The sequence below is a fragment of the Lynx canadensis genome, chromosome A1 (assembly GCF_007474595.2).
Source record: "Lynx canadensis isolate LIC74 chromosome A1, mLynCan4.pri.v2, whole genome shotgun sequence".
NCBI lineage: Eukaryota > Metazoa > Chordata > Mammalia > Carnivora > Felidae > Lynx > Lynx canadensis.
Window position 1 is genome coordinate 138,565,220 of NC_044303.2, and position 23,947 is coordinate 138,589,166.

Sequence of the window (23,947 nt, forward strand, 5' to 3'; positions counted from 1 at the left end):
TCTAAATAAATACCTAAAAATGGAAGAGTCAGGAGGAAGTGTCAGAGCAGGAAAGGGCCAAGGCCTTTAAAGTGACAAAGTTGAATGAAGTGTTTGGGGTAGGAGTACGAGGTGAAGGTGTGCCAAATAACAGTGTTGGATAATGATAGGAGAATAAACCCTGAAGTGCTCAGAGCTTAAAAAGGTTAGTTTTCAAATCGGGAGTTATAGAAAAAAAAATGGAACCTGTTTTAATTTGGCCCCACAAGCCCAGCAACGTTTAAAGATAACTGGCTTCATTTCCCCTCTGCCTTGCTGTCCTGGAGCACGTGGTCTGCTTGGGCAGTGCAATGAAACTAGTGACCCCTGACTGGGTGAGCACCTCATGTAGACTCTAGGTGAATTATTTCCTGTCTCGTTGTCCAGGCCACAGGCTTCAGGAGATGGTGATGGTGTCTGTGTGCCTCTGCTCAGAAGGTTACTCCCCGGTGATCATGGGCTCTGGCTCTGTGACCTACGTGGACAACATGGCCTGCAGGCTGGCTCGTTTGCTGGTCACCCAGGCTGATCGCCTCACAGCCGGTAGTCATCAGACCTTGCTGACTCCATTTGCCCTGACGGTGGGAGCTTTGCCTGCTTTGGATGAGGAGCTCGTGCTGGCTCTGACCCATCTGGAGATGCCTCTTGGGTGGACTGTCTTGGGAAATTACTCACTTGAAGGTGGGTCCTCACCAGAATATTCAGATGTCTTTTCTCTATGTGCCTTACAATTTGTTGTCTGTCTCTGTGGGTTGATTTTCCTGCCCGTTTTTTGACCTGATCCTCACTCTGATATGGCTGGATTCCTTGAGATCCTGGGGCACTCGTCTCTGGGCTGGTTGATGCTATTCGGCTCTATTCGAGGCAGGGAAGAACTTTGCCTCAAAGAGGGAAAGACTGTTGCTTGGTGGTAGGGTCTTGCACCAGTTCCTTTGGGCTATGGCTCTACTTCCCTTGGCATCTGTTCTTGCCATGAGCTTGCTGCACTATTTACAAGTAACTAGAGTCATCAGGCAAGGAATAATAGGCAGTCGGCTCTGAGCAACTGAGCTATGGGAGTATGGCCATGCAGGAAATAGAATCACTATGTTGACATCTTTAAAACGCCAGTGTCACTGAGAGTATCCAGATGTTTGTGCTAACTTTTGGAGATACCTCTGGAATGGTTCCTGTTTATTGAAAGACTGTATAGACTCTTTTTAAAAAAAATTTTTTTTTTCCAACGTTTATTTATTTTTGGAACAGAGAGAGACAGAGCATGAACGGGGGAGGGGCAGAGAGAGAGGGAGACACAGAATCGGAAACAGGCTCCAGGCTCCGAGCCGTCAGCCCAGAGCCCGACGCGGGGCTCGAACTCACGGACCGCGAGATCGTGACCTGGCTGAAGTCGGACGCTTAACCGACTGCGCCACCCAGGCGCCCCTAGACTCTTTTTTTTTTAATGTTTATTTATTTTTAAGAGAGGTAAACGGTGAGCAGGGAGGGGCAGAGAGAAGGGGGACTGAGGATCCAAAGCAGGCTCCATGCTGACAGCAGAGAGCCCAATGCGGGGGCTCGAACTCATGAATTGTGAGATCATGCATTATGTCAAAGTAACACGCTCAGCCGACAGAGCCACCCAGGTACTCCAAGACTGAATAATTGGGTCTCAACACCAACCATCTGTGTGTGAACAAAGATGGGTGTTTTGTGTAAGTCCATGCAAGGCATGAGGCTAAACTGTTCGACAGATGCTTTTTATGGTTATTACCAATCACAAAATTTTATTAGAAATAGATGCTGTTAGTGGCGCCTGGGTGGCTTACTCGGTTAGGCATCCGACTTCGGCTCAGGTCATGATCTTGTGGTTCACGAGTTTGAGCCCCGTGTCGGGCTCTGCTGACAGCTCAGAGCCTGGAACCTGCTTCAGATTCTGTGTCTTCCTCTCTCTGTGCCTCTCCCCCACTCATTCTCATTCTCTCTCTCTCTCGAAAATAAATAAAACATTAAAAAATTAAGAAGAAATAGATGTTCTATATTTTATTAAATACACATATACTATTGTCTTTGTGTCTTGCATGCTTTAGTTTAATGGCTGGATTATGCTGTTTTCGAGAGTTTCTGCTTCCTGATAACTTCTGATTACAGGTTGGTTTACATTTGATCACGGATAAGATGCAGTGCATTAATCTAGGTAAAGGGGTATGATTTTTGTAAACAGAATCATAAGGCCATTAGCCACACAGAGGATCTCCATTTCTTTCTTTCCATCAGGGTTAAAGTAAAGCTCTCAGGGGGAAATTAAACATGTTTCTTACTCCTTAAGACCTTGGATGAGGTAAGTCACTATCCTAGTTCAGGGTTGAGCCACGTCTGACTCCTGTGTGCTGTACTTAGCTGTATGGTAGCTGATCGATATGTATGAAGGGGTGGGTGCCGGGGGGAAGTAGGAGTTATCTGTCCCCCTCACCATTATCTCCAAGGACCTAGCAAATGGCTTGGAACATATCAAATGTTCAAGAAGTATTTGTTGTATGACTGAAGGTTGTATTTTGGGACCTTCAAAAGAAAGTCACATCCTAGATACCACTAATGTAATTCATACATATATGTGAAAAAATGGACATGTTTTATGGCTAAGGAACTTTATTTATATGTGTATATGTGTATGCATGTGTACATAAGCATGTATATACATGAGTACGTTCCTGTACATTCACACGTACACATGTGAATTCACATATACATGTATGTACATATATATTCATTTGTGTATATATGTGTTTTCTGGCTAAGGAACTTCATTTTCATAAGCCTCCTGGCTTTTTAAATAAAGTCTAATATTGGAGGGTATTTTACTTCTTAAAAGGCAGATTCATTTTGGCAAAGGCATAAAGTTTTCATAATTTCTCACCAGTCACTACACTCGGGCACAAGTAAAGTGCCCCAAAGCCTCCAGGAGCAGTGATGCTGGTCAGAAGCAGGGCTCCTTCCCTAGCCCAGGGCCCCCCTCAGTATAGCAGCCTGGAGCCTGCAGTGGTTTAACTTGTGGTCCTGTAAGTGACAAATTGTTGAAGGTTAGGTTAATTGCACATGAATAACTTAAACTGTAAGAGCCTTCAAAGTGGGATTCATGTTACCGCATGCTATATTTTCATCCAAACATTTAGGAATGAATTAAGATTTCCTAACCTTTAATCTGTGGATTGGCAATAGTACATGCATACAATTTTCTGTGTTGGGGGTATATATATACTCAGTCGTTTTGCTGATGTACATAGTAAAATATGTTGGGAAAACACTAGGCTAATCCTCAAGTTGGCAAGGGTTCCCTTACAGCCATTTTTATTGCTATTTGGAAATGTATTCACATTCTCTATGCTTCCCTTGGCCATGATCTTTGGTTTATCTGTATCTTTATAGTAGACAGAGTTATGTCACCAAGAGGTTCTCTCCTCTGCATGGTGAGATATAGATGGGAAAACAATTCTAGGGTCATAAAGAATCTATGTTTCGGAGCTGGGTTCAAATCCTGAGCCTGTTGCTTCCTGGCTATGAGAAATTCTGGGCAAGTTACTTCAGTTCTAATGTCATAGAGTTTTAATTTCTAAAATGAAGCATTATAGTACCCACCTCATTGGCTTGTTTATAACGATTAAATTAGATAATATATAGTGAATCTTGTATAACAGCGTCTGAACATACTACATTCTCAGTAGAATAGGACTGTCATGTGTGACTGTGAATGGATTTCCATATGTAGAATATATTGTTTGTACATATGTAGGATGCAGATTACTTGGTCTGGACAAATGAGGCTACAGACAAAGGATAAAATACAGGTATTGTAAACATTTCCTTGACAATTTCTGGGAACTTTTCTTGACTTTCTCTTGGAATGGTTGACACTGCTTGAGGTAACATTGCCTGCAGCCTAGACTTCTAATGGAACTTCTCTATAGCATCACTGTTCAGGGATGGGGTTAACAACCGTTTTTCTCTTGGCTCATCTGAGTGGATGAATTCTCCTACCCTGTCTTCAGGTTCAAGTTCACCGATCCCTTCTTCCCTTTGATCTTGTCTGTTGCTGAATGTCTATTCAGTCTTTTGTTGTCTTCTTTTTTTCTGTTTTTTTATAGTAGGCTCCACATCCAGCATGGAGCCCAATGCAGGGGTTGAACTCACAACCCTGAGATCAAGACCTGAGTCAAGATCAAGAGTCAAATGCTTAATAAACTGAGCCACTCAGGTGCCCCTGCTGTTGAATCTTTTTATTGAATTTTCATTTCATTTGTTGTATTCTTGAGCTCTGGGATTTCTGGTTGGTACTTGTTTGTGTTGTTGTTGTTGTTGTTGTTGTTGTTGTTGTTGTTGTTGAAATTAACACAATGTTCACATATTGCTCTCCTGACCTGGGAGAGGATCATTTTGACCATTATTTTGAACTCTCTATTGGATAAATCACTTCATTCCATTAAGGTTGGTTTCTGGGAATTTATCTTGTTTGGTTTGGAACCTATTCTCCTGTTTCTTCATTTTCTTTGACTCTCTTAGATGAAACAGACACCTCTCCCAGCCTTGACAGACCGGTCTCCTGTAGATGAAGTTCGTTTATCAGTCTAGCCCAAGTTCCTGGTTGCCTCTCAAACATGAGTGATTTCCCAGGATGTTATCTTTGTTCTTAGCGGCTCCCGGTAGTTGAGGTAGTGCTTAGGCCCATCAGTATCCTGAAAGGGAGGATCTCAGTCACCACCTAGATGCTGGCTGATTAGAAACCTGATGCTTAGGCCGAAGCTTGGAGAATATGCAGTCAAATGCCTTGCAGGGAAAGAATGGCAGGTGGGCGTTTTTTGTTGGCTCTCTCTGAGCTGAACCCTGGGGGGATAGTTGCATCTAGTCCTTCTGTGTGCACCCATTAATAACGAATTTTTTATCCAGTGCAGTCCTCTGGGAGTCATGAATGCAAGCCACATTGGCTCTGAAAACTAGGCAATCTGGAGAGCTGTCCCTTGGGTGGCAGCTGTAAAACCTGGGGTGCCAGATGTGTGTACAAGTTGCTTCCAGAGAGATGCTGGCGACCTGGCTTTAATTTTCAAATGAACCCAAGCAAGATCATGGGGGGAATTGCCCATTGGCTCCCTTGGGGTCCAGGGAGGATCACAGTCAGCTCCTAGATGCATGCTAATTGGAAAGTGGACCCTTATGCAGCAGTTTGTAAAGTATGCACTCACATCCCTTCCAGGGAAAGACTGGGAGATGTGTCTTTATGCCTGCTTCCTCTATGCTGAGCCCTGAGGGCATAGTTGTGCTGAGTGCTCGTCTGTTAAGAACTGTGTCTTTGTTTGCTACAGTCCTGTAGGACTCAAGGATGCAAACCACATTGGCTTTCACAGCCAGGTGAAAGCTTTAAAAGTTGGGGTGCTAGATGTGACCCAGACCTTCCATTCCTTAGGGAGAAGCTGGGAGTTGGGGTTCCCTCTTGATTGTATTGTGTTTTGCCAAGGCTAGAATTCATGATGAGTGTGTCTCAGCCTTTTGTACCTGTTCCGATGTGGGTGTTTTCTCGTGCACCCTGTGCATGGGAGTCATTCACTTAGTTCTTGGATTTCTCTCAAGGAATTACTGTGTGTGTAGCTTTACATTGGGTCCTTCCATGGGTGGAGGTGTGTGTCCTGTGTCAACAACTTGGTCCCTCGTTTTCAATTTAGCAGAGGTTTAATCTGAGCAGTTTAAATCTTTTACGTGCTCAATACATCTTTTCCTAAGGTATCTATTTTATTAGTGTTGTTTGTCTTCAAGGTAGAAAAATAATAAACTAAGGAGCTGTGGCATAAGGCCTACTGAAGTTTATTGTGCATTAAGTGATAGTGGCATCATTAGTTGGAAACAACTTTTTTTTTCCTAGTAATTATTTCTCCTATCACTTACCCAGAAACAATGTAAAGCTTCACCACTGGCACTTAAAAATTCTTTGGGTTTATTTATTTACGTTTTTTTGCGGGATAAATGGATGTGCTGAATGAGAATTTATTTCTATAATGACTTCGGTTTGGAAGAATCTGATGGAAACCTTACTGGGAAGGATTACTGTATTTCTTTGCTTTTTGCACTTTGTAATCCCTCACTTTCTTGCCTTTTTTATCACTGAGTGTTATCTTGAAGGCCTCAGATCCTGGAGGAGGGCCAGTCTGAGCAGAGTGTTGTGTCTCATAAAGAAAAGCAGAGACTTTTCTTGGCCTTGCTTGTTACCCATCGGTACTCACAGTGCAACTTTATCGTATGTTCTAAGGAAGGAAATATCCCTCGTTTTATTTAATTTTGTGTCATAAATAAAATTGAATTTCTATTTCATAAAATTAAACCCATTTCTTCCTGTGAAATAGCTTTCATGATAAAAGCTTTTGCAGGATCTCAGGACCCTATATTTGCAGTAAAACTTGGAGTATAGTCATATATATTCAATAAGATGCTACAGTTGATCTTTTTTGTTTGTTTTGGGTATTTTGCTTGGTGGGTTTTTGTTGTTTTGTTCTTTTTATTGGACAGAGAGCTTTTCTCAGTGATTGGCATAATTTTGACAATTAGATTAACTGGGATAAAACCCTTGGTTTCTTTCTCTTGGTGCTCAGATAACTTGTGAGTTAGTCTTCCCTTCCTGCTCAACTGTATCATTTACTTCAGTTGTGTTCCCAGAAGCCTGACATGGCTGGAAAGCACCAACCTTGCCATCTCTAGTGAGAAGGCTACCATTTGAGTAAAGAGCCCAAAGGGACTAGAAATACGATCTTGGAAGACTGATGGCATTGCCTTTAGGAATATAATAGCTCCTATCCCAACCTACAGAATAAGAAGATGTTGTCTTGCTTAAGCTTTCTGATATGAGAAAAAGAAGCCCACTCATGTTAAAAACAAACTCATGTCAAGATTCTCTCTCTCAGCATATATTTACATTTATAAACCAATATGTATGGGGCGCCTGGCTAGCTCAGTGTGGAGTGTGCGACTCTTGACCTCAAGGTTATGAGTTTGAGCCCCACATTGGGTGTGGAGATCGCTTAAAAGTAAAATCTTAAAAAAAAAAAATAGATATACCAATATATAGCAACAATTTCCAGATTCAAGACCTTTTTTTGCCAAAGTAAATTATTAGGAAAAGCGAATTTGGACTTTTATGTAGTTCTCTAGGTAAAATAATTCATATGTTCAAAGGTTTCATTATAGGTACAAATTTTTAGTTATGGGAAAGATGGAACTCTTTATTATTCCAATTATGAAAACATAAAATCTTTTTTTCCAGTTTCATTGAGACAGAGTTGACATATAACACTGTGTAAGTTTAAGGTGTACCATGTGTTGATTTGATACATGTATGTATTACAAAATGATTACAGCTATAGCATTATGTAACAACTACATCCTGTTATATCATTTCCTTTTTGTGGTGGGAACATCTGAGAAAAGTGATACCTTGAATCGAATCTGCAGGGCATACATTGTATAATTTTTGAATAAAAAAGGAAAATTCTGTCTGTTACGTTCTATCAAGTTTAAAGAGTCAAACTTTATTCTTGCCTTTATAGTTGATGACATGAAGAAAGTTCTAGGGAAAGCCAATTGAGTTTTTGAAACTTTTCTGCAGGGGTGTCTTGGATCTAAACACAACTGCTCTGTTCAGGGAACCACCTTGTCTTTCTGGAGCCGTCCCCCCAAAAGTAATGGGTGGAACTGGTAATACCCACTGAAAGCAGCTTAGATAATTTATTAATTTAATTATTGATTTCGAAGATGAGAATATTTGAGAATCCAGTAATTAAAGGAATGTGCTGGTTGCAGAGTACATGTTGTAAGGGTAAGTCTAAGTACTAGTGGTCTGTGCAAAAACCAGTCACATTGTGGTTAATATTGACTTACAGGAAAAGTAGAAGCCTTGTCAGGGACCATAAGTTTAATGGAGTGGTCATGCTCTTACGAAGAAGGATGGTTAGCGTGGTGCTCTGTTTTGTTAATAGGATCTTTGTAAATTAGTTGGAGAATCTTTGTTTTTCTACACTGACAACTAACGAGGGGAAAAGGAAAAGAAACGCAGAAGGCCAAAAGAACTTTGGAAGGAAGTTTACAAAAGTGTGGGTCATTCAGCAATGGTTAAAACGTGTCTTGATTGTTTAGTGTTACTTTTAAGGGGTTTAAAGAGCAGTTTTATTTTAGGAAAAGCCATTAATTGAGAAATAAAGTTTTTTATTATTAAAAAAAATTTTTTTAGTGTTTATTTTTGAGAGACAGAGAGAGACAGAGTGTGAGCGGGTGAGGGGCAGAGAGAGAGGGAGACACAGAATCTGAAGCAGGTTCCAGGCTCTGAGCTGTCAGCACAGAGCCCGATGCGGGGCTCTAAGTCACAGACTATGAGATCATGACCTGAGCGAAGTCGGACGCTTAACCAACTGAGCCACCCAGGTGCCCCGAGAACTAAAGGTTCTTAACTAAAGACTCAGTGGAAAGTGTCACTTTTCTGTGACATCTACATCATGCTTGAAGCCACACACCCAGAATCCTCACCTTTCTAGGCAAGAGCAGAAGGAAACGTGTGGGCCAGCAATGTTTGACAAAGGAAAATATCTGTTGACCTTTCTTTGAATAGAGGAAAGAGAACTGTAACCAGTAAGAAGCAAGATTTGTTTAACACTTGAAATAGAGCTTGGCTGGCGTTTTTATCCTTGAGTACAATTTGCTGGCTGCAGAAACAGAAAAAAATAGAGCAAGGCTCAGGAGCATCGCCCTGTTGGTTGGCCTTGACTTGTGTTCTAGGTCTTAGTAGCCAGGAGATGGCATAATGAACTTGAAGACTGACTTAGTGTCCCACAGACTGTGATAGGTCAGCTTTGCTTTTGAGCCCCGAAGCTTTGCACTGGATGGCAAATTTTAAATAACATCAGCTGGTGTCCTACCAGTGGATAGGAAACCCATAAAGGACAGATTTCTTACAAAATACAGGTTTTCAGTTTAAACAAGATTGAGGAGTATGGAAATTAATGCATGACGGGTATCCACTAACTCTGAGGTTTTAACTGTTTTTCTTGGAAATCTTGACATTTTTCAAGCAGTTACATATACACTCAATATTACTTTCTAGCCTTGTGTTACTTCTGATAGTATCTCATGGAACAAACATCTCCGCACTTCCTTTTCTGACATTTTAAGCTGAAATTCGATTCCTCCAGTTGCTAAGGTAACCTACTGCATGAATGCTAGTGGTGGAGAGAATGTTTTTTAGAATAGGTTCCATGATAAGGGGGGTGGGAGGGAGGGGAGGGTAGGTGATGGGTATTGAAGAGGGCATATTTTGGGATGAGCACTGGGTGTTGTATGGAAACCAATTTGACAATAAATTTCATTAAAAAAAAGAGTTGGAAAAAAATAGAATAGGTTCCATGTTAAATTGGTAAAAGTGTTACACATTACTTAGGCTTGTATACAAATATGCATCATTTGTGACATTTTCAGTCTTTATTTTTAAGATTTTGTTTTTAAGTAATGTCTACACCCAATGTAGGGCTTGAACTCACAACCCTGAGATCAAGAGTTGCGTGCTCTGCTGGCTGAGCCAGCCAGGCCTCCTGAAGTTTTAAATCTTTAAGAATGTTTTCTAGGTCTTCCACCTACCCGCCCCCCCCCCACCCCTGCTTTTTAAGCCTTTTATTGTTGAGGAATGGGTTTTCTGGCAGTTAAGAATTTAATACGGAATTGAACTCTCAAGGAAAAGGAACCCCTCATCAAGTAATTTGAATTTATTTTTCAGTTAAAGCCTTATTAAGCACATTGTCTGTTTAAGGTATTATATTTTAAAGATGAGAAGGCAGCTGAAAGATTTCCTTAAATAATAAGCTTCCTACTTTTACCTGGCATTAATGGCCCTTAGACTGGAATTGAGAATTATCTATTAGTTCTCACATAAGAGATAGAACAGAGGGTTGTATTCAGGTTAGTTTCTCCCTCTCTCATAGTTTTCAAGGGAAAACAATGTAAGTGGAAGCTCCTGCTTTTTCAAATGCCCTGCCCTAATGTGCTTCCTAAAGGATTTAGGACAATGGAAGGTTTTGGGATTTACCTCTGGGTGGCCATGTCCCATCCCTGCTTCTCTCATCTGGAAACCCTTCAAACAGCAGGATTCTTATGACTGTTTTGATTGCACTCAGGGGACTAACACTGAATTTGCAAATGACGGTATCCAAGGATTCTGCTAATACTCAAGGAAAAAAAAATAAAATTTTTGCTTTTTTCCCTAGATTTCTTGAAGAGGATTTGAATGTTAGCAGCTGTCCTTGTGTTACTTTATTTTAAAAAATAAATAATTAGCTTTAAAACTACCAAGGCTTGCAGATTAAAGGCTGATGGTTGAACAGGTAGGTGGGACAGACTTGGAAAGGAGGTGGGCAGTGAGGCAGAAGTGAGGAGATGTTCTTAGGGAAATAACCAACCTGTGTCCTTTGGCAGTGACCTGCTGTATGTGGTCCCAGTGAACTGTGAAGGGCCTTGCCTTGACTCTTTAAATGTGGGCCTTTATGTGATCATGAGGCTATATAGGTAGAACCCCCCCCCCCCCCCCAATCTTGTGTAATCCTGCCCTGGGTTCTAGTTCATAATGATACTCACATACTTGCTTTCTCTGCCCTACCTTTGTAGCAGTAGAAACTTTTTTTTTTTATTAAAAAAAAATTTTTTTTTAACGTTTATTTATTTTTGAGACAGAGAGAGACAGAGCATGAACGGGGGAGGGGCAGAGAGAAAGGGAGACACAGAATCGGAAGCAGGCTCCAGGCTCTGATCCATCAGCCCAGAGCCCGACGCAGGGCTCGAACTCATGGACCGCGAGATCGTGACCTGAGCTGAAGTTGGACGCTTAACCGACTGAGCCACCCAGGCACCCCTGTAGCAGTAGAAACTTTAATTTGCAGACCTGTCATGAGACCGTGGTGTGTGTGTGTGTGTGTGTGTGTGTGTGTGTGTGTGTGTGTGTGTGTATGTGTGTATGTGTGTGTGTGTCTGTCTGTCTGTCTGTCTCTCTCTCTCTCTCTCTCTGTGTTGACCTATCTGGTTGACCTATCTGGCCAACATGTGCACAGTGGGGTATGAGCCTGCATCCTTAGGAGCGGTGTGGCTTAGTTCTTTATGCTTGGTTTCCTGACTCTTGCTTTGTTGACTTAAGTTCTATCTTCACTGCCCTTCTTGTTTTTGCCATCTTTTACATAATCCTTTCTTTGCCTTTAAGAATTTGAGTTTTGGGGGTGGAAAAGCCTGGGTTCAGATTCCCGGTGCTCCATTTAGTATCTGAATGAGTTTGGACAATTAGTTGATGGTGTCATATCTCAGTTTCTGCTCCTCTTCAATGGGGATAATAATAGGCCTTACCTTGTGCAATGGCTGTCAGGATCAAATAAGATAACATATGTAAGTCACATAATAAATGTTAGGGGGGAACGAGGGATGTAACGTTCTTACGGTCACCGGCAACTGACAAGCATGAAATAAAAAGGGTGGTTGTGCTGGTCCGTTTCTTTGCTTTCATTCGTATGTCAACAGCTGCTCATGTGGCCTGCTCGTGATCTCTTTCAACCTCCTCACCCTCATCCCAGGCACGGAGCACCTTAAACACTGGTTTCTTACTCAGTTTATTCCATCTAGCTTCCTCTTCTAGGTTCACCAGAATATCCCTAGCTGAGCATGCCCCTTGTGCTGAAAGATGGGATGAGGTCTCCCCACTGGTGGGGTAACTCACAACCATTGAGTTAAATATTTCTCAGTCTAGCCCTTTGTACAGAATTCTGGCTTCCAGTGCGTGGGAGGGCAGTGAGTGGACCCTGCCCAGCTGTAGACCACAGCTGGCCTGGTTGTGCTTCAACTCGGACTCCCAGGGCAGATTTCAAAAGGCCATTGCCAAGATTTGATGAGTCTACAGTTTTTCTGCTTGTCAATAATACAGTTAGATGGTAATGTATTTTCATTTATCTCCCAAACAGAACAGCGTGCTTCGAGGGTCCCTTGGAGGGGGGCCTGGCAATTCCACAGGCTCCCCTGTGGTGCGAGGGGAAAGAACACTCAGTGCCATAGTAGGCTGTCAGCAAATGCAAAGAAGTGAATACATGGAGAACACGAATAAGAGCTTGGAGAAATATTAACAGATGATGAAAAAAATCTAGTGCACAGTCTGGAAGGGGGGTATGACCTAATTGTTGCTTATGGCACCTAAGAACCGCCTGCTGCCCAAGGCATGGGGCTCTAGCACATTTGTCTTAATGGCTCATCTGGTGTCCTACAGTGATGCAGTTACAGCGCCCTCCTAAGCAGACGGCTGGTTCTCTTAATTGATGCTTTTAAATTATAACCAGAGGAAAACTGTTTTGCAGTATATCATGTCTCTCTTTAGTGACAGTTGTACTTTTTCTATGAAAAAGATGAGATAAGTGTGTACTACTGGTAAGTTCCCCCCAGTACTGGCTTTCAGAGTTCGTGAGAACCCTGCCTCATGTGTTATTTTCATTACGTCACCCTGACAATCCTGGGTAGCAGGCTGGGAAGGTAACACTTTGCTTCTCCGGATCAAGCAACTTACAACTTGAAAATTTAAGTGGCCTTTCCAGAGCCACATCTCTCTCAGTGTTGAAATCCAGATTGTTCAGTTCTTTTGGCTTTCCACCTTTGTGCTGTATACTGTTGTGTCTGGATTCTGAACACGGAATATTGATGCCCACCTTGTATCATTCAGTTTGGATATGTCCCCCAGATAGCGAAGGCCAGAAATTGGTGCCCATTGTTGAGTCCTGATAAGGACTTTGTAGTGTTTCAGTGTGTTAGTCCTAGTTCTGTAAGGTAAAATAAAGTGGAACCAACCTTTAAGAGCTGCAGACTCCATAAAGTGCCTTCCAGCATTGTGTATCGCAATGTGAATTTTATGGAATGATACTGTGTGATTGATGTGTTCCCAGATCTGCGGTCAGCGGTTGTAACTGGGGTGTCTCCTGTATGTCTGATGCAGAAAGTTAAATTTCAGGAAGATAAAACCCACCCTTATGGTTGTTACTCTCCTCCTGTCTTGGGCTTTATGACCCAGCCATGCCTGCCATGTTGGTACTGTGCTCTTTCTTATCTTTCCTATGAACCTGTGTATACTTGCCGTTCCTGTCCTAGACCCAACAATCTCTGATCTTACGTGTGGAAGGCTGATTTTTTCTTGACACACCCAAGTCCTGATGAGACCACTTAAATGAAAGCTACCATAATACATGATTTCTCCTCCCATTTTGTTGAGAGTCCGGGGTTGGGGGGGGTGGGGAGGAGATTGTGTCATGTCATATATTCTCACCTGTGCTACATAGAATTTTTGGCAATACTTTTTTTCATTCTCCTTACTTTCTGTTCATCATTTTGGCATTGTATAAACACCTGTAAAATTTCAAATCATGATACATGATAGAGGTTGATTATCCTGCAGAGTAGTTTCCTTATAGGTCCAATAGTTTCCTTATTTCTATTCATACTCTTTCTGTCTAAGCCTAGACCTGTAGCTCATCATACAGTGACTTCAAGGGCCAGATATTTATTCCGAACAGAAGTGGGTTGACAGCATGCCATTGGAAGACAAGGGACCGTGTCCATCTTTGCAGCCACCGGGTCCGGCATCTAGTACTAGGTTCATTCAATGTTTGTTTACTGAGTGGCTTAAATGCAAAAATTGAGGCCTCCATCAGTATATATGTGGTTTTGGAAATGAGAGGACAACTTATTTTAATGATTGGGTTATATGTGAATTAAAAAATGTCTCTTGTTATCCATAAACTTAAAGTGTTGAAGACATTTCAATGACTCCACTCACAAGTTACGGAATATTATTAAGTCCTACAGTGTAGAAGTACTTCTGAATTAAATTGTATTTAAAAATATTTGCTTCTAGATTATTGTCTCTATTACACTTATTTTTAATATCTTTGCTTACAGCATTTAAGGATATATCTTGGTTTGGCAGCAAATATAGAATAAAAATACCTTGCATCAGTTACAAACTTCTTTTTGTTATTGGTGACATGTTTTAGATAATCTTTTTAAAATTTATTTTTTATTCTCATTAACACGCAGTGTAGCCTTGACTTTAGGAGTACATCCCACTGATTCATCTCTTATATTTGACACCCAGCGTTCATCCTGAAAAGTGCCCTCCTTAATAAAAGTGCCCTCCTTAATGCCTGTCACCCATTTAGCCACCCCGCCCTCCTCTATCAGCCCTCAGTTCTCTGTATTTAAGAGTCTCTTAGGGTTTGCCTCCCTCTGTTTTTATCTTCTTTTTCCTTCCCTTCTCCTGTTTTCATCAGTAGAGTTTCTCAGATTCCACATATGAGTGAAGTCCTATGATATCTGTCTTTCTCTGACTTATTTTGCTTTAGCTAATAGATCTTAAGAGATGACTGGGAAGACCGTGGTATAAAAAGAAAGCAGAGCTTGGCATTTTGTTAACCACTTACTTATTGAAAATAGCAGATCTTAACCCTGACGTTGCAAGAATCGCTTGGGAATCTTTAGGAAAAAGCTAATGCTTGGGTGCCACCACCAGAAATTCTGTTTTAATTGTCTCGGGGAGAGGCTTAAACACAGCTCTCTGCACGTGGGGGGAGAGACATATGGGTGCCATTAGATCCCAGAAGAAGCAAAGTCTCACTCACGGTCCCCTATTTCTCCCAGAGAGATAACACTGACTTGTATAGTAGTCCTTCCTTGCTTTTCCTTGAAGTTCTACTCCCTGTGTATTCCTGAAAAGTATGCCTTAGTTTTCACTTTTAAAAATGTTGTTAATTGAAACATGTTCTGTGTATTCTTCTGTGACTTTTCCCCAACATTGTATTTCTTAGTTTTTTTCTTTCTTTCTTTTTTTTTTTTTTTTTTTTACGAGAGAGTGGGAAAGAAGTGAGCACACAAAGAGGGAAAGGGGCAGCGGCAGAGAGAGAGAGACAGACAGACAGACAGACTCCTAAGGAGGCTTTGTGTTCAGGGCAGAGCCTGTTGTGGGGCTTGATCTCAGGACCCTGGGATCATGACCTGAGCTGAAATCAAGAGCCAGACCCTCAACCAACTGAGCCACCCAGGCACCCTTATATTTCTTGTTTTTTTTTTTTTTTTTTTTTCCTGTATTAGTCTGACTTTCAGTTGTTAGGATACCAGTGTGATTATTCTACAGTTGAATCTATTGTTGATGGACGTTGAAATCACTTCTATTTTTGACAATTTTACATCTTTTTGTGTGTTTGCTGCTGTGTACAAAGCCTAGTCCTCAGGAGGGTTTATTAGGTGGGAGTGGAATTGCTCAGTCAGATACAACATAAGCTTGGGTAAATTTAATAGACGATCCCAGTGTGTTTTCCAAAATGGTTATGCCGATTTACGTTTCCTGTAGCAGTGACTGTGAATTCCTGAGGGCTTGATCATTTATTTTTCAGTCTTGCAACCTGAACTTTCTGCTAATGTCAAGGCATAGGTGGACCTTGTGAAGCTATAACGGTCCCAGATTTGGACTGAACAGTGTATAAAGTCACTCTCCTTTAGCAACAGCCACACTGTCTCTGCTCCTGTGCTCACGCGCTCTGGGAGGTCCCTTGGTATGTACTGGATTTCATGGATGCTGGATCTCTGGTCAGTCAGGGCCAGGAACTTGTGCCTTTGATGTGACAGCCTCATTTTCGAGGCAGAGAAACTGAGGTATGGCACAGCCAGAGGCTTGGGCTTTGTACCTCCTCCTCTATCTGGGGCAGATGAGCCTCCCTTTTTGCCGTGACGGGAAATGCTGGTTGAATGTCACAGCCTGCTCACTTCTTGTTTTGTGCCTGGGTGATCTTACTCCCAGGATGTGACAGGTCATATCTTCTACTGTTTGCCATTAGAACAATTACTAGTAATTCTGTTTTAGAAACATTAGTGCACGTAACTCCTGGCACCAGCCAGACAGGATGAGGCATATTTATTTGGTTAAAAAAAACATTTTAAACACCCTCCTTCCCATGTCTGCCAAATTGTATAACCTCTTTTCACAGCTTGTTTTCCTGACCGCTGTTAAGAATCTGAAACTCTGTAACAAGCAGAATTATTTATATATGTCACAGTGTTTCCTATTTCAGGCTGTTTGTCTGATTCTAGGCTCTGAACTTTCCTACTGAATGAGAAAGCTCTCTCTCAAAACATTTTCGTCAGTTTCTTACTTGTTTTCTCCAAAGTACAGAAGATCCTCTCTTCCCCTGCCTTCTCACCTTCCCGGGAAGTGGGGAGTTTGGGAGGGAAGGACAGTTTGAGCAGTGAGCAGTTCAGTCCCACAAGTTTGCTGTGCTCTCTTAAGAAGTAGATGTGAGATTAGAGCCTGAGGAGGGGAGAAGGGAGCTGGATTAGCAGAACAGTCCTGGAAAGTGCTCCAGAGGAGGAAATTTCTCCCCACACCCGCACTGTCAGCCAGATTAAATACACTGATCTACTTCCCAGGTTCAAGGGCTTGTGTGTCACTGCCCCCAGGCAGTGTAGGGGAGTTGCATTTAAATGATTGACACCATACTTGAGTTTATCAATGGTTTGATTTTAAAGGGAATGCAGGGACACCTAGGTGGCTCAGTTGGTTAAGTGTTGGACACTTAGTTTAGGCTCAAATCATAATCTCACAGTTCCTGAGATTGAGCCCCACATCGAGTCCTGCACTTACAGTGCAGAGCCTGCTGGGGATTCTCTCTCCGCCCCTACCCTTACTTGTACTCTCTTGCTCTCTCAAAATAAAGAAAGAGAAAAAAAAAAAAAAAAAAAAAAAAAAAAAAAAGACCTGGCTTAGGTTTAGATATTCCGTTTTTGGTCTTTTTCTTGGAAGAAAATTGTATCCCATAGAACCATGTGATATTTGTCACCAGATTCAAATTGGGATCTAGGACTTAGAAATTCCATCCTAGGGTAGCTGGTTATGATCTAATGCTGACATACGTGTTGGGGAGTGTCCTTGTGCATGTGTGTTGGTTTCATTACCAGATCCTAAGCGGTCTCTTCCTCATTTTTAAGAAGGGGGGATACATGGAAATGTTCTCAAGCATGCCTTGTTGGGAATCTGTTCAGAAGGAAAATCCGACTTTCTAATAAAATGAGTTTAAAGGATAAAATAAACATCACTTCTTCAATAGCCTTTTGAAGGTATCAAGTATATTAAACAGATACCTAGCAGGTGTGCACACTTCGTTTTTAGCTGTTTTGACATTTCAGTTGTCCTCTTATGGGGCCAGGGGGTCTGTGCTGTGTCACACAGACAGGGAGCAAATGCACTGTGAAGTTGTGCTTTTCCCTGCGAGGACTTACTTACATATTTGAGATAGAAGGCTTTATGGGGAAGCAAAAATAATGTAAAAATAGGAAGGGGGACAAAACATAAGAGACTCAAACACAGAGAACAAACTGAGGGTTGCTGGAGGGGTTGTGGGTGGGGGGATGCGCTAAAAGGGGAAGGAGCATTAAAGAAGACACTTGTGGGGATGAGCACTGGGTGTTATGCATAGGGGTTGAATCACTGGAATCTACTCCTGAAGTCCTTCTTGCACTATATGCTAACTAACTTGGATGTAAATTAAAAAAAAAAAAATAAATTAAAAAAATGAATTGCAACTAGAAAAAAACTTTTTTTTTTTTTTAAAGGCTGTACGTTCTTGATCTAGATAAATAATATAAACCCCTAGGGGCATCTGGGTGCCTCAATTGGTTGAGTGTCCAACTCTTCATCTCAGCTCAAGTTATGATCTCACAGTTCATGAGTTCAAGCCCTGCATTGGGTTCTACAGTGATGGTACAGAGCCTGCTTGGGATTCTGTCTCTCCTTCCCTCTGCCCCTCCCCTACTTGTGAGCACTCTTTTTTGCTCTCAGAATAACGTTAAGAAATAACGTTAAGGAAAACCCCACTAAAGATAAAAGCAAAGCAGTTTTCTTCTGCTTTTTTTGTAGTGGAGTATTTCCTTCTAATTGTTTGAAATTCAGATGTTGTTGGATGCTAGCTCTCCAAGTAGCATCAGCACAGCCTGCTGGGGAAAAGAAAGATGAGTTAACTCCCTACCCTGGAAAGACAGAACAACACATTTACACGACCTTACCGGGCTCTTCAAGGGGGGAGGGCAGGGTTGGAATGTCATGAGAACTTGAAGTTGGGCTTAATGATGGTCTTCTAAGGCAGAGGAGTGGCGGTAGGCAGGGAAGAGAGTTGGATTACGACTGGATAAGGATCATGATATCATAAAGCTTGGTTTCAGGGTTTAAGCTTCTTGATGCTTTTTGCAGAACAGTTGACGGGTCTTGAAGGGATGATGAATATACCATCGTTTGCCCAGGGAAGAGTCTCCTGGGGTTGGTTACTCGTGGGGTTATGTTAAGGAAGACAATGGAAAAGTAAAGTCATGTTCACAGAGACTGTGAACTGTGTGGAGAAGTAGGTAGTCTTTGTCCTCAGTGTCAAGACTCCATGAGAGTATGTAGTTTTTGTTCACAGATTTTAGTCGAGGTGTCAGAGGCGGAACTAAGGACGGACGGTAGGTGCTCCAAATAGCACCTGCAGTCATCTATGAAAAGCTAACTTTTATGGGTAACTTTTATGGGTACTCAACAGGGAAAGGGCCCTGTTGGTCATATATTCGTTCATTCAACAGGCAGCTATTTCTAGAGCATATACATGTGGTTGACACTACACTGGGCTAGAAGACATAGGTCCCTCCCCTGCTGGCCTTTCTCTTTGGTACGATGCGGTGTGCTCTGTTCCTCTTTCCTATTAGAACTTCAGCCAGTAACATGACTCAACTTAAGGGGTACGTATGATTCAAATTCTTTTTTTTTTTAAATTTTTTTTTTCAACGTTTATTTATTTTTGGGACAGAGAGAGACAGAGCATGAACGGGGGAGGGGCAGAGAGAGAGGGAGACACAGAATCGGAAACAGGCTCCAGGCTCTGAGCCATCAGCCCAGAGCCTGACGCGGGGCTCGAACCCACGGACCGCGAGATCGTGACCTGGCTGAAGTCGAACGCTTAACCGACTGCGCCACCCAGGTGCCCCATGTATGATTCAAATTCTTACTGCATGCTTATTCCAACAGATACCGAGTGTTAGGATTTTCAGGTTTAGTTTGTGAAGGCTAGGTTTGTTTCAAGGGGTGTCTTGATGCCTACTGAGTTCATGGGCCTACTTTTTTTTTTAACCTAAGCATATTCACTTTTCTCTGTATGTCCAGTGTAATCTTTATCATGAGCCATCTGTGTTCCAAGCACTGGGTATTGCAGTAGAAACATCGGTGTACAAATTCTGTACAAATCAGGCACTTTTAACATAGACAAATCACGGAGATTCTAACAGTTGCTGTTCAACTCACAAATACTGGATGACTTCAGTTTGTCACATACTACGCTGGGTGTTGAGATTAAAAAACAAAATTCCTCAGTCTGTACACTGATACACACAGGAGACAACCATAATGTAAAGTAGCAAACACCACGGTGAAAACTCAGATACACAGATCAATCAGGAACCTTCTGTCAGGGGGTGTGTGAAAAGGCACAGGCTGACTTTTTTAAGCAGAGCGCCAAAGTGGCTTTGCCAGCCCTGAAATTATTTAACAGATGGGTGAAAGCGCCTCTATGAAGTTTGGGAAAGACCATGGTCTCAAGTATTCTGGACACAGGAAACCCATTGCTGACCCACCTTCTCATCAGGGGCGGAGCGCCTCTGAGGATGAAGAGTGGGAACGGGGGCTCCTTTACAGTTGGGGCCTCTGAGAGTCTGCCCTACTGAAATAGCAGTATCTCCTTAAAGGGCACCTTGGAGTGTTTCTGAAGGGCGGCGGTGTGCTCCTAGCACTTGTTTTCCTGGACGAGTTTACTGCACTTAGGAAAAGGGACATGAGTGTGCACTGTAGTGGGTGGGAGCAGCACTGGGCTACTGATGAGCCAGCACTGGGCCAGACTGTCTCCAGCACCTACTGGCTGTCTAACTTTGGACAAATCACTTGACGTGTCCACATATATGAAATGAGGTGTTTGGATTAGATGCTTTTGATGCTTCCTTCCAGTTCTAACATTCTGTATTATGTCTAAAGACATGGTTATCTTGGATGAAACGTATAAGACAAAGTTTGTGAATAGAGGAACTAATATCCTGTGTTTTCCTTTTCAGTGTCTTTATGCAGAGAGTCTCTTCTACACCTGGCTATGAGATGGGGCCTGCCTAAGCTGTCTCGTTTCCTCTTGTGTCTCCCTGGGGGAGTCCAGGCTTTGGCTTTACCCAATGAAGAAGGTGCCACCCCATTAGACTTAGCTTTACGTGCCGGATACTCCAAGCTGGTTGAAGACATTACAAAGTGAGTTTGGCTACTTGTTAGATTGATTCTCTCTTAACCTATATCTATAAAGTGTTCCAAGTATTGTGGAAAAATAGAAATAAACCAAATCACAAGCTAATGTTGGTTTATGTTTTACCATTAGTTCTCATGTATAAAGTACAGAGTATGTGAGTAGATAGACAGATGTATTTATTATCAACATTTCATGGGGGGAGTTAGGGGAAAAAGTCTTGAAAGGCTCAGAGGGAGCCATAATAAAGAGCAAAGTTGGCAAAACACTAGCCTAAACCCTACTTATCTTTCAGGTTTCAGCTTAAATAGGACTTCTTTAAAAAAAAAAAACAACAACTAAAAATAAATAGCACTTCTTGAGAGACACCATCTACATTAGGGCCTTTTGTGATCATGATTAATTTATAATATGGTGGTTAAAATTATTAACAATATTAAAAAAATTTTTTTAATGTTTTTATTTATTTTTGAAGGAGAGAGAGACCGAGCATGAGCGGGGGAAGAGCGCAGAGAGAGGGAAACACAGAATCCAAAGCGGGCTCCAGGCTCTGAACTGTCAGCACAGAGCCCAATGCAGGGCTCGAACTCACGAACTGTGAGATCATGATGAGCCAAAGTCGGACACTTAACCAACTGAGCCACCCAGGCGCCCCAAGATTATTGACAATATTATTTAGAATTTTATATGTAGTCATCATTTGTTGCCTAGGTCTCCATCCTGTATCACTTAAGGGCTGAAACTATTTGTTTACCCATTGTAGTATTTCTGATACATTTTCAGTATATAATGCTCACTGAAAGAATATAAATTATTGAATCAACCGAGCCAGCCAGGCACCCTAAATTTTTGTTGAATCAATGATAGATAAACCCTAAGATACTGTGTAGTTATTAGGATTTAGTGAAGTAATGTAAAAGAAACAATGGAAAGGGGCTGTAAAGTTTGCTCTGTTGATGACATCAACATTGTCAATGAAGGAGGGATGTGTCGTTTTTTACTTACAATGGTTCAGATTGGTCGTTATTCTGAAGAAAGGGAGATTCGTATATAGCAGTTTCCTTGACTTAACCAGGTGTTAAAAAATGGGAAAGTGCATTGAAAATTACAAATAAATAGTAAATATATTCAGAGTATTATTACCTGGTGTATCTTAATGGACTGGTTTTTCTTGTTTGGCTTATGAAACTCAATGTGATTAATTTATAATTTTATGCTGCATAAATGGATATTGGCATAGAAGTCAGAGCTTTTTGTTTATTTTTGTCCTACTTTAGTCACGTGACTGCCAACTGAGGAAAAAAAGCCAATCCAAAAGGTCTTTTCTTGGGTCTAATATGACCCCACTTGCTTGGCGAAAAAGGCCAAAGCAGGACTACTTTCTTTGACTTGGTCATTGTGGGGGGTTCAGATTTAGATAAAAGCCCGGGAGGCTGACTTCATCTTGGGTAGCTTGGTACCTTTCACCTGTCTCCAGGACCAGAAGATATTATGTTAGCATGGGGAGTTGTTTTCTAAAAGATTCTGGAGTTGATACTAGTAATTCATGCCAAGAATTTGGGGAGATACCCCACATCTTAGAATGTAAGTGCTCTTAGTGGATCTCTTTTTGTTGCTCCATATGATGGAATTAATATTTATTTGATTGGAAGTATATTCTCTTTTTGTGAAGCAAATATTCATTAACAAAATGAGGTCATAGAACTAATTCTGTGAAGTGAGGAATCTGTGGGGATGTGACAACCTGCTGAGGTGAGCTCCTATCGGGAAGCACTAGCATTTTCCTCCGAAGGCTCCTTTACTGTTGCAATTACATGACCTTGTGAGCTGTCCAGAATATTATGATACGAACCGTACAGCCTGCATGTAGCTAATGAATGTGCAGTTGTTCTTGGCCAAAACAAAACAGAAAATTAGTTTATATTCAAGAATTCAGCTTGGGAATATTGTTTCTTTGTTTATGGGTGTTTTCAAGAATAGAACAAGATCAAATTTATGCTTTTTTAATTTGCCTGATAAAATGATTTATAACAGTGGACCTGTGTGTTATGAATATCCCACTTGTTTGTACCATCCGAACCTCACTGTGCTCCCTGGAGATCATATCTATTTTCCACTGTAATCACCTAATAAGCTGTTGGCTGCCAGCTAATTTGTTCTATTACACATGACCCCGTTAAAGCAAGAGGCATCTTTTTGAGTTAAGGAGAGAATAGAATATTGAGGTACAATACTGTGTTTAAAAGTCTGTAGTTTCATTAGTTACATAAATATCTTTAAAGTATGTAGTATACGTGAATAGCATTTCAACTGACATCTTCTCTAGGTAGAAAATGTAGCTTTATTAAAGGATCTGTTTACATGATCTTAGGTACTTGTTGTCAGTGGGTGGCTTGCATGGATCATTTGCCAGTTGGATTTCTAATACTGGGTACAGTGAGGGTACTGGGATCTTGGAGTTGATATCTCTGAAATTGCCAGTGGGTTTTGATATGTGACATTTCAGTTTCCAGGGCAGACGTTTCCCCGACTTTTCCCGGGTGCAGCTCAGTGAAGATGCCTTCCTGCAGTATATTCACTCCTCAGAAACGCTGACCTTGACTCTGAACCACACGGCTGAGCATTTGTTGGAGGGAGATATTAAACTCTTCAGGAAATACTTTTGGGACAGAGCCTTTCTCCTCCAGGTGTGTGTCCCTTCATTCTGGTATGTAATAACTGATACTCCTTGAGAGTACAGACAGCAGGCTTATTCTTTTGGGAACAGTGTTTTGGAGGGTAGCACTTCATTTTTTTTATAGCGAAGCTTTGGACATGAAATTGGAGACTGTGTTACATTGGTAGAATGAAGATTATTGCATAATATTTTGGAGGTAGAACATAGTAACTTGTGTAAGGATTTATTTTCCAGGAGCCAGCGTCCCCACTGTTGGATTTTAATTATCTAATACTGGATATTTGGTATTCATTTATTGATTTTACTGAATTCTATTTTTTTAATGTTTATTTATTTATTTTGAGAGAGAAAGCACGAGTGGGATGAGGGGCAGAGAGAGAGAGAGAATTCCAAGCAGGTTCCATCCACACTGTTAGTGCAGAGCCTGATGTGGGGCTGAACCACGAACCATGAGATCATGGTCTGAGCTGAAATTAAGAGTTGGCTCATTAACTGACTGAACCACCTAGGTGTCCCTAAATTTACTTAATTCTTATTTAAAGCTATTGCATTTAGGGCTGTTATACATGAAGAATACCGACTTCTGGGCTTTCTTAAGACTTAGATGTAGTTAAGCATTATCCCAGCACGTAGATTCTTCTTGAATGGGAATGGTCGTTTGAAATCCGTTCCTTTTCAAAGGCTGGCTCAAACACCAGCTTTCAGTGACATCATAGCGTGCTCAGCTCAGAGTTTAAAATGTTTCATCTTTATTATTTTTTATTTTTTTGTAGAATCTGGAGCAATATAAAGAATATTTACATCTTTTAATTATCATGAAGCAAAATGTTACTTTGAGTAAAAGGCTTGAGTCCATCTAGTTGACAGTGCTCCAGGGTATAACGGATTCACTCAC

At 41.5% G+C, this 23,947-nt stretch overlaps 1 protein-coding gene across 1 annotated transcript in view; it reads left to right on the forward strand.

Annotated features, from left to right (window-relative positions):
* ARHGEF28 (Rho guanine nucleotide exchange factor 28) overlaps positions 1–23,947 on the forward strand; it is a 284,777-nt gene that overhangs the window by 125,867 nt on the left and 134,963 nt on the right. Inside the window, exons 4-6 of the mRNA XM_030322942.1 lie at positions 406–699; positions 20,200–20,383; positions 22,882–23,062. Of these exons, the coding sequence (XP_030178802.1) occupies positions 406–699; positions 20,200–20,383; positions 22,882–23,062 (659 nt within the window). The remainder of the gene's footprint in view (positions 1–405; positions 700–20,199; positions 20,384–22,881; positions 23,063–23,947) is intronic.